Source organism: Danio aesculapii, chromosome 23, assembly GCF_903798145.1.
Source record: "Danio aesculapii chromosome 23, fDanAes4.1, whole genome shotgun sequence".
NCBI classification, from domain to species: Eukaryota; Metazoa; Chordata; class Actinopteri; order Cypriniformes; family Danionidae; genus Danio; species Danio aesculapii.
In genome coordinates this window covers 15,989,949-16,001,912 of record NC_079457.1, presented here as the reverse complement: position 1 = coordinate 16,001,912, position 11,964 = coordinate 15,989,949, and the positions used below count along the sequence as shown (strand labels likewise).

The 11,964-nt window shown below is 33.1% G+C and overlaps 1 protein-coding gene across 2 annotated transcripts in view; it reads right to left on the bottom strand.

Annotated features, from left to right (window-relative positions):
* Positions 1-1,045: 1,045 nt before the first annotated feature.
* dgkaa (diacylglycerol kinase, alpha a) overlaps positions 1,046-11,964 on the bottom strand; it is a 61,086-nt gene continuing 50,167 nt past the window's right edge. For both annotated transcript variants that reach the window (XM_056449030.1, XM_056449031.1), the window contains 9 exons: positions 9,875-9,960; positions 9,691-9,780; positions 7,566-7,726; positions 7,383-7,447; positions 6,923-7,013; positions 6,405-6,582; positions 6,209-6,326; positions 5,881-5,941; positions 1,046-2,040 (listed from right to left, as the gene is read on the bottom strand). In XM_056449030.1, the coding sequence (XP_056305005.1) occupies positions 1,969-2,040; positions 5,881-5,941; positions 6,209-6,326; positions 6,405-6,582; positions 6,923-7,013; positions 7,383-7,447; positions 7,566-7,726; positions 9,691-9,780; positions 9,875-9,960 (922 nt within the window). In that variant the 3' untranslated portion in view covers positions 1,046-1,968. The remainder of the gene's footprint in view (positions 2,041-5,880; positions 5,942-6,208; positions 6,327-6,404; positions 6,583-6,922; positions 7,014-7,382; positions 7,448-7,565; positions 7,727-9,690; positions 9,781-9,874; positions 9,961-11,964) is intronic.

Here is an 11,964-nt window from a genome sequence, read left to right as displayed (position 1 = left end):
TTCTTAGAGGAAAGACCAATATTATATTTAGATTACACAATTTTGATAGTTGAATTTATTATGTCAATATATGTAATGAATTCACCTTCCTTGTTAAGCATTTTATTCTTTGGGAAAGTTTTATATACATAAAAATTGGACTGGATCAAAGCCAAAGTTTATTCTCTTTCTAAAAGAGACTAAGGACAACTCGTTTGGAGAACTTTGTTAATGAAAAAGTAAGGACACCTTATAATATTCTTCAGGAATATAAGATTTTTAATTATTGAATGTTTTGTATGTTCACTCTGGCATGTGTTTTTTGGAATAGACCATTTTCGGGGATGTAAACAAAAACAATAGTCCCAACGTATTTCCTGTTTTACATTTTTAATTTCTATAGCTTCCGAGATTCCAAAAAGAGCCACATATTGATAAATAATGTTACGATCGCTGTTTTAAAGTTATGATTGAATTGCCTTTTGTTACAGTTATGAAATAGTTTGATAACAAGAAGGAAGTGTTCATGGGTCAATGACATCACCACATTGATATGGTCTATATTACTGTATAATTCTGTATTTTTCACAATAAACTGATTCTCAGTATTTTCTATTTGTAATATTTCTGCTGTTTTTGAATATTATAATAAAGTGCTTTTAGCCACATCATTTATCTATCGCCTAGTTCACCCCAAATGCTCAATAAGGAACCATATGTTCACAAGATAGTTTAATAAAAATTATGGCATTATTAGTAATTACTGGATGAATTATTAGCCTAATCAATTTTTAAACTGAAATGCATTATTAATTATTGACGTGAGCTACAGAATATCATTTCATAATTACAGAATGCCACTGAATAAATTACGTAACACTTTTCTTTTTTTCAGTTAATTATTTTATGACATAATCTGTATGATATGAAACAATAAAACAGCAGGATAGACGGCAGACTGCTGTATATCATTCAAACTAATGGCGCCATCTAGTGCTTGTATGTGGTAAACACCTTACGAGCGACATTATCAAACTTGCACCAAAACATAGATATACACTGTAAATCATCAAACACTGAAATGTTTATTCAGACAAATTCACAAAATTAACTGATCCTCTACATTCTTAGGTGCATCATAAACTCAAAAGTCTACCAGAGTGCCATAAATGAGCGATCTAATTTAAACCCTATAGGATTTCATCTACACAACAGAATGACTAAAGGACGATCACTGTGTAAATGTATGAAATGCTGCAAAAATCACATTTACACAACTGACTCAATACATTCTTTATACATTAAAAATAACCTATTAATAGAGCTAATTTTGTTTTAATTTACTGTCTAAATTGTACACCTACTATTTTAGGTGTTTAAGTTTTAGTGGGCAGTATATTAGATGCCTCCTTAAGCTTAATTATCTAAAGCTAATCACTGTTCTGGCAAGAAGCACACGTGCACTTTGTTTAGCGTGGATTAATCCTAACATTCATGATTATTTATGGCAGCAGCAGCAGAAAATTTAGGCTGAAAACTAAAGAAAAAACTAAAAGCCTTATGCAGAATTATCACAGATCTGCTTCTTGTTTTGAAATCCACTTTACAGCAAAATAACTGCATCAAACCTCGATTCGTACACTTGAAGCTTATTTTATGTACACCTACATAACCTTAAAACAAGCTATTTATTTGGAATGACCTGTGCACATGATATGTGTATCACAGCAAAAAAAAAAATGCAGGCAAAAATGCATGACCTACAGTTTGAGCACTATATTTCTTTAAAGAGAGCATATTGGATATCAGTGAAAAGTTTGTACCTCATGTAAGGATCATCTTCTAAAAACACACAAGGATTTCAGTATAAGCTAAAACCTTATTAAGCATCTTCTTTTGCAAAATGTACACAAACTGTCATTGCCTTCAGTCCTTTTAATGCACACAGAGTTTTGAAGCAAACGGGATCATCCTCATGCGTAGATGAATCTATTTGAAAAAGCCGGATTTGGCTTGAGGGCCCATCAGCATACTGGCTTGGTTCTTATGTGTGATGTGAATCTGAAAGATATAAATACAAAAAACAACACAGTAAGTTAATTGGTCTAAATTGAAATTAAAAATCTGTTTTTGTCAGGATAAGTGCTGGGAGGATGAATTGACACTTTAATTACAGTCGCACAAAATGAAGTATTCATACAAGTATAAATATGATCAGTCTGTCACTCGATCTTGTTGCAAATCAAAAGGTGATCAAGATTTCTGTGTTGCGGCCCCAAGGCTCTGGAACAGTCTACTTCTGAACATCTGGATTTCTCCGTCATTGGATGCTTTTAAATCTAATTTAAAGACTTATTTTTACTCCCTAGCCTTTGAGTGAAGAATTATTATTTTTTTCTTTTTTAAATATTTCCCAAATGATGTTTAATAGAGCAAGGAAATTTTTACAGTATGTCTGATAAAATTTTTTCTTCTGGAGAAAGTCTTATTTGTTTTATTTCGGCTAGAATAAAAGCAGTTTAGAATTTTTTAAAAACATTTTAAGGTCAATATTATTAGCCCCTTTAAGCTATATATTTTTTCGATAGTCAACAAACCAAACCATCATTATACTATAACTTGCCTATTTACCCTAACCTGCCTAGTTATCCTAATTAAGCCTTTAAATGTAATGTTAAGCTGTATTGAAGTGTCTTGAAAATATATAGTCAAATATTATTTACTGTCATCATGGCAAAGATAAAATAAATCAGTTATTAGAAATGAGTTATTAAAACTATTATGTTTATAAATGTGCTGAAAAAATCTTCTCTCTGTTAAACAGAAATTGGGGAAAAAAATAAACAGGGGGGCTAATACGTCAGGGGGGGCTAATAATTCGGACTTCAATTGTATATATTTTTTCTTTTTCTTAAATTTTTAATAAAAGTTTAATTTATTATTATTTTTTTTTTTATTCATTAAATACTTTATTTTATTGGAAAGCACTTTGGATCAACTACAGTTATGTAAAATTGGTCTTCTATAAATAAAGTTTGCCTTGCCTTGCCTTTTCATATAGTAACAGTCTTCTAAAGCAGTAATTTTATGTAAAGTATTCTTTAAAGACTCCTTTAGGATTACTGTTGGTTTCTTTAGACCAGAGGTGCCCAAAGATGGCCAATGGTAACCTTTGATTTGGCCCACCATCCCATCTGAAAAGTGAGGGAAAATGATGGGGAGTTGGTTAAGGCGAATGCCTTTGACAGAGACGCAATTTTAAATAAAATATAACCTTTTGATTCTTTGTTTAATTGAGGAGCTACAAAAAAGCAAACTGAAATAAAACGGTTCATTTAAAAGTTGTAAATGAATCAGACTGAATCAGACATCACTTGACAGATGCACAAGACATTGGTGAACAAATCAAGGCAAAGGCAGACGCAGCTCGACTCAGCATTGAACTCCATTGTGTTATAAATGGGATTGTTTATGTTTTTACTATAATAAATTCATTATAAAATGATAAAAATGTTAGTGCATCGTTGTTTAATGTTTTAAGGCAACATTTTCAAGTTATTTTTAAATAATATGCAAATAAATTTGAAATGACCCATGGCAAATTTAATGTAATACAGTTTGGTATATTTAGTATATGGTATTTGGTATATTAAGTTAGGTTTTTGACCCTTTATAAGAAAAGGTTTGGCACCCCTAACTTGCTAAGTATACTACAAATTTAGTATTGATCACAAATATTTTAAGAAGGGACTTAAGAAGAATTAGTGGCACTCAATAAATTATGGATAATTTGTTGATGAATGTGTAACTATATAATATAAGTGTTAGCATTTTAAAACAATGTACTTTAAGAACTATAATGTACTCTAATAACTATATTTTTGGAATCTGATTACATAATCCACACTACATGTAATCAGTTACTACACACTTTTAGTTAATATTACATTTGAACAAACATTTATCACTCACTAAAGCCTTTAGTTTACACTAATAACTATAGCTGTATTTAAAAAAATAAAAAAAAAAATATATATATAAACAACACGTATGATGCTTACACACCATTTATATAGCATCTAACAGTATATTATATTCCAAAATGTACCCTTGAAAACAATAAATGTAACATTTTCCATAGCATAAAACAAAATGTAAAGACTTTTAAATTAGTAAAAACAACAACAATAATCTATTTAGTAATATTTTTTTAAGGTAATATGTCTTTGGCTGTTTTTTTGACCATGTCATATGCAAATCTGGAGAGAATAAGGAATAAATGTAAATGTACTATGAATTTATTATACTATATGAAGTTGTCCAATGCTCATGTGTAATATATGATATGATATGATATGATATGATATGATATGATATGATATGATATGATATGATATGATATGATATGCTATGACATGATATGATATGATGACACAGTGGCTCAGTGGTTAGCACTGTCGCCTCACAGCAAGAAGGTCGCTGGTTCGAGTTCCGGCTGGGCCAGTGCTCCGGTTTCCCCCATAGTCCAAAGACATGCGCTATAGGTGCATTGGGTAAACTAAATTGGCCGTAGTGTATGTGTGAATGAGTGTGTATGGTTGTTTCCCAGTACTGGGTTGCAGCTGGAAGGGCATCTGTGTAAAACATGTTGGATAAGTTGTTGGTTCATTCCGCTGTGGCGACACCTGATAAATAAAGCCGAAATAAATAAGCCGAAAAAAAATGAAAGAATGAAAGATATATGATATGATATATGATATGACATATGATATAATATGACATATGATATAATATGATATATGATATATGATATGACATATGATATAATATGATATATGATATGACATATGATATAATATAATATGATATGACATATGATATAATATGATATATGATATGACATATGATATAATATAATATGATATGACATATGATATAATATAATATGATATGACATATGATATAATATGATATATGATATATGATATGACATATGATATAATATAATATGATATGACATATGATATAATATAATATGATATGACATATGATATAATATAATATGATATGACATGATATAATATGATATATGATATGACATATGATATAATATAATATGATATGACATATGATATAATGTAATATGATATGACATATGATATAATATGATATATGATATGACATATGATATAATATAATATGATATGACATATGATATAATATAATATGATATGACATATGATATAATATGATATGACATATGATATAATATGATATAACATATGATATAATATGATATGACATATGATATGATATTATGATATAATATGATATGGGGCGACGCAGTGGCGCAGTAGGTAGTGCTGTCGCCTCACAGCAAGAAGGTCGCTGGTTCGAGCCTCGGCTGGGTGAGTTGGCCTTTCTGTGTGGAGTTTGCATGTTCTCCCTGCGTTCGCGTGGGTTTCCTCCGGTTGCTCCGGTTTCACCCACTGTCCAAAGACATGCGCTTTAGGTGAATTGGGTAGGCTAAATTGTCCGTAGTGTATGACTGTGAATGTGTGTGTATGGATGATTCCCAGAGAGGGGTTGCAGCTGGAAGGGCATCCGCTGCGTAAAAAATATGCTGGATAAGTTGGCGGTTGATTCCGCTGTAGCGACCACGGATTAATAAAGAGACTAAGCCGAAAAGAAAATGAATGATATGATATATGATATGATATGATATGATACGATAAATGATATACTCATATTGCACACAATACATTTGCTTATTATCACTTATTTCAAACCTATAGAAAGGGCCAACAAACAAAACTTAATTTATGAATCTGAACAAAAAAACAGATAAATCTTCACCCTATGGTTTAAAAATGCAGTATTGTGTAAATGATGAACGCTTACAGTACAAGGCGGCTGCATCCACGGCTCTCCATCAATCTGCATGGGCAAAGGCTTCTTTGTCCTATACATAAACATTTTTTACAATTTAACATTTATACAGTTATAATGTATCAACATTGAATTACATAGAATTCTTACAAAACAAACAGGCCATCACCCTTTTTTTAATGACAAAAGAATTAATGGGATGCAAACGGAACATTCTAACCTTCTGAATAAAACGCAAACGGGTATGCAAATGCACACAAGCATGTCCGAGCATGTCTTTACTCATTTTCACCCATTTCAGGACATTTTCACAGCGTTTGTTTGCAAGCGGTTGTTTCACCTGATGGTAATCTGAGATGTTTTGGCAAGTCTGACTGCGCTCTTTAAGCCGGTGTAAATCTGTCCCATCTCCATGGCTCCTTCCAGTCCCACCACTTCCAAACGTTTATCACTCATATCTGTTCAGAGACAGTTGGTTAAGTGTTTTTGGATAACTTTCATATTAAAACTTTCTCTCCGCATGGAAAGAAACGTACCTTGTGGGCTCACTTTTAAGATTTCAGGGTCTACTATGACTTCTGGCAACTTTTGGTCCATTCGGTCACTTTTTTTTGCCTCACCCCAGAGGTTGGAGCCTCCGTGCATGCTGGGAATGTTGAGGATGGCGATACCCTCCAGTGAAAGACTACTCAGATCCAGCTGGGTCCCACAACACTGCATTAGGCCAGAGAGAGTTGCAGAGGTCAGTCCTTTTGTGCTTTTCAATTATTTCAGGATAATTAAAGCGCCCATTTTTAAGTAATGAACTGCATTTGCTTCATTTTGTGAATTAATGCCCCGATCTGATAGATTGAAATGGGCCCGGTTTGAGCTCTAATACCAGAAGCAGGTTAATAATAACAGGTGTTATCACTCTAATGCCCTCACTGCGCTCTTGCTTTTTAGTTGATGCTATTTGATGGGCTTTCAGCACAAGGGAAGAGGGAGTTAAAGGTGGCTGCGGTGATCAATAACCTCTTTGAACTCGCATAGAAGCGTGATCCTTTTTTCTTACCTCAATGGTGAGACACTCTTTGAGTTTTTTGCAAGATGCTGAGATCGTCTCAGACGTGGCAAATTCAAAATACCACAGTTTGTTCTTCATCCTGAAAGACATATATGCATTTGTGAATAGGAAGCCGCTCACATGGCTGCATTTCTTTGATGAAATAAAATGTATTAAATATTTTAATCGTTTTTAAGCAAAAAAAAAATGTAAAGCGATACATATTGATAAGCAGATCAATCTGTCTGTAATCTAAAACAGTGTTTCTCAACCATGTTCCTGGAAGACCACCAGCACTGCATGTTTTAGATGTCTCCTTTGTCTGTCACACCCATTACAGGTTTTTCAGGCTCTGCTAATAAGCTGATGATTCGAATCAGGTGTTTGATTGAGGAGACATAGAAAATGCACAGAGCTTGTGGTCCTTCAGGAACGTGGTTGAGAAACACTGATCTAAAACATTTCCTACCTGCTGTTAAACTTTTGTGGATGTTTCTCCCTCATGGTGTGGAATCGATGAGCAATGGAGGCATCCTGTTCAAGACACATTCAATACAGTGGCAATCATAAACCCACTCCAACATACAGCTTTAATAAATACCTCATCATATTAAAACAGAACATGAAGATTTGAGTACTCTATGAGTCTCACCACTCCAATGGAGAAATAGTTGTTGATGATTTCATAGGGCACAGGGTCTCCTCTCTCCTGACTATCCTCTAGAGTCACCTGTATACTCCAGCGGTCCATCGGTCCCTCCTCACTGACCTCGATGTCCTTCAGGATCCGGCCCAGATCCATTCCATCATAACCTATAACATCAGAACCATCAGATATACTACATACAAACTACATTAAGGCTGCACAGTATATCATTTCAGCATTGACATTGTAATGTGCGCATCCGTAAAAATCACATCACAGGAATGTCAAGTCATAATTGACCAGAGTCACTGTTCAGAACACAATGTGCTTTGTGGATGCACTGTAGTGCAAAGTGTAATCACTACAGTGAAAATGTATAACTTTCATGTGTTTTAAGGCCTAAGACTAAAAAGTATTTGGACACAATAAATCACAGTTATTAAAGTTTCTAGCTTTAACAAAGATTAATTGTTGAATGTTCAAAGTGCTTCCTCACTAAATAAAGCAGGGAAAATAAGTATTGAACAGGTTGTCCTGGGAATAATATTTCTAAAGGAGCTGTTGACATGAAATTGAACCACATTTTGGTAAAAACCCAAACAATACACACATAAAAATAAAACAAACTAATGAAATGACATTAGAAACATATTTAATACTTTATATAAAAGGCTTTTTTGGTGTTAAAAAAGCTTAAAGACGCCTATTTTTTGGAGAATAAAGTCACATGCATTGCTCAAGTGTCAATTTTTTCACAGACTTTAAAAGGTGTAAAAATCTTGATGGTTCTGTTGGTCTTGTCTATCAAATCTGATCTTTAAATTGTATTTTCTAATGGATTCAAGTCAGGTGGTTGGATGGGCCATTTTACAGCTTGATTTTCTTTTTCTGAAAGCATTTGAGAGTTTCCTTGGCTGTGTTTTGGATCGGTTTCATCTTCATCATCCTGCTAATGTAGATGTTGAACTGAAGCAGCGAATATTAATTTATAAATGACGAAGGGCAGAGGGCTGCTGAAGAACTACTGAAAGTGTTCAGCTGCTGTTTAGGCCTCCACTGCTTTTCTACACTTCCCTTCCTTCATGTGTTCAATACTTTTTCCCTGCGTCATTTCATTTTAATATGCATAACTTCATTTGTACACATGTTAGATTTGTTTTTTTGCATAGATGGATTTCTCTGGTTGTTACAGCACTTTTAGAAATATGTTTTCTGAGAAAAATGGTGACAAGTTTAATACTTATTTTCCCCTCTGTAATTTCAAGAAACTGTTAAAAGCTCACCATTTCAAACTTTCTTATCATGAATATGTTACCGACTGAGGGTTTTGACTTGATCCAAGTTGTTTATAATGTAATATAATATATATTTTTTATTGTCTTACACTACCTTTTTTGTAGTGTGGCTGTGAGAAAAGCTCCTCTTAAATAAAATGTATTATTATCATTAATAAGTGTATTTGTTTGTACGATGAAGATTATACAGTGTTGTTTCTTATTTGATTATACAATTTCTGTACCTGAACACTGTTAGACTCCAGGGAAAACTATAAAGTACTGTTTGTTTCATTTGGATCTTAACTCCACAGTATTTATCAATGCTTATGAATGGTTTATTATATTTTATCCAGATGCACTTCCCTACAAAAACATCTCAGTTGATCTAAAATGAGGAATAGATTCCTAATATAGAGCCATTACAATCATCTGGTGCAATTGAATTTAAATAGCAATATGCCAATAAGTTATGACTTTATTTTGATGGTGACTTTAACACATTTTGTGTATTATAAGTAAAATAGCAACTACATGCCAACTAATTCTTATTAGAGTATTAGTAGACTGTAAGGTTGGATTTAAGGTTAGGGTTAGTGTAAATTAACAAGTACTTGCAAAGTCAGGAGAATGTGTTCAATGTCTGTGGATCAATGTCTGTAGATATTAAGCAGTTTGTCAATAATAGTCTAATAAGAATTGGTTGAAATGTAACTATAGCCGACTAAAGCTGCAAAAGGGACCATTAAAAAACAGTGAAACTAAATATAAATCAAAATTTCCAATATTGTGCAGCCCTTAACTACATACACATATATGTTCAATCTTTAGGTACAGGTAGAAGCATTTGTCCTTACCTCCTCCCCATCGAAGACAGCGTGCGAGATCATTTCCTGTACCCAGAGGAAGCACAGCCACTGGGGGGCGCACTGGCAGATTGGCTTTATCTTTGAGGAATTGAAAAGAGCAGTTGGTTGAAAGTGAAATCAAGAGAAAAGCTTGTTCACATGGATTTGCTGTGAATGAGTGTTTGTTCCCAACCTATAGCATCAAGAATCCAGCCAACTGTGCCGTCGCCTCCGCAAACTAATATTCTGTAATTTGGCACGTCTCTGAAGAAACTCAACCTGGTTTGAAAACAGAGTATTAAATCGATTATGACCACCTTCAAGCATCTTTTAACCCTCATAATGCACTGATATCCATAAATATCCATAAAGTTGTCTGCATAATGTTTAGTAAGGGAATGAAACTTTCATGCTTTACCCTCAAAATACACAGGATTTATTTAGATTTACTGCAATTCTGTTTTTTTAACAATGTATCCACTAAAACAATACACTTTTCATGTTCAGGTCATTTTAGATCTGAGTATGTATGGTGCACCAATTTATTTAGCTTATCTGACACTCGTTTGGGATTGAATTTTGTTTATAAACATGTATGTATGTATGTATGTATGTATGTATGTATGCATGTATGTATGTATGTATGTATGTATGCATGTATGCATGTCTGTATATGTATGTATATGTAAATGTACCATTTAGAGGGATGTAAGCAATAACTATAGTCCTAACGCATTTCTTGTTTTACATTTTTCATTTCCATAGCTCCCGAGAATCCTAAAAGGTCCCCATATTGATAAATAACGTTACGACAGCTGTTTTAACGTTGATATATGATTGAATTGCCTCTTGTTACAGTTATTAAAATAGTTTGACAACAAGCAGAAAACGTTCAAGGGGCAATCGCATCACCACATTGAAATGGTCAATATATATAGTGATAAGCCATTGTAGCATAAAACATTGACCAATGTTTTCAACTCAAAATATTCATGCAAGTAAACTGAAGAACGTTTTACATCTTAAATCACATTTTCCATCATTTAAACATTAAGGCGTATACAGTTGAAACTATTATTAGCTTTTAATTAAATTATTATTCAATTGTAATTAATTTTTACAAATATTTTTGAAGGGATGTTCAATGGAGAGAACATTTTAATGACTAATAACTAGGGCCAGGCAGAATCTGCGGACATTTTTTGCTATTTCTGCGCAGAATTTTGTAAAACATCTGCAGCTTTATGTGGAATAATTTTGGGAGTATCATAACTAAAGACTTAATATTTGAAATAAAAATAATACCTTTTTATTTTTTCTTTAATGTTTACAGTGCACATCCAATTAGAACTACTTAACTTGTGAACAAAGCAAGTTTCTTATATAATATGTCTAATAAAACACAAAAAATATTACTTTACAAACTGTTTTGTAAATAAATCATATGAACATTTACATGTTTGTCAATAATACTACTAAAAGTCATTTTAAAACTGAATAAATATAAATTTACACACATTTACACAAGCAAATAGACAAACTGATGGGCTAAAAATCTGTGAATTTCTGTGCACACAGATTCCATGTGGGCCTACTAATAACTTATTTCTGATAACTAATTTCTTTTATCTTCGCCATGATGACAGGACATAATATTGTTATAGATGTTTTAAAAGAAATGCAATTTGAAAGCTTAACTAGATCAATTAGTTTAACTAGGCAAGTTAGGTTGATTAGGAAAGCTGTTGGACAACATTGCTTTGTTCTGAAGCAAACTGAAAAAATACTATTAAAAAAAATTAAAAACTGCTTTTATTCCAGTCAAACTAAAAGACTTCTTTTAAAAGAAGGAAAATAAAAAACAAAACATTATTTGCTGTGTTAAAGGGGTGGTCCACTACGATATCATATTTGAAACTTTAGTTGATGTGTAATGTAGCTGTGTGAACATAAACAACATCTCTGAATGTAATATGCTCAAAGTTCAATGCAAAGGGAGATATGGCTTTTACAAAGTTAGCTTAGCAAAGCCTACAGCTAACGAAGTTTGGGGACTACAAAATAATACATCCGGGCAAGTGAGATCACAGGGGCTTCCGGTTACGTGCATTCACCACGCGCACACACCCTGCTCAGCGAAAAGGCGTGGCCAGAGGTGCTGTAATGTTATGGGAGAGAAAGCAAAAATGCCGTCTAAACGCTGCTATTTCCACAGAGCTTCTTCTGTTTCTGTATTTGGGCTTCCAAAGGACACGACACAGTTACAGTTTAATTTTAATGCTT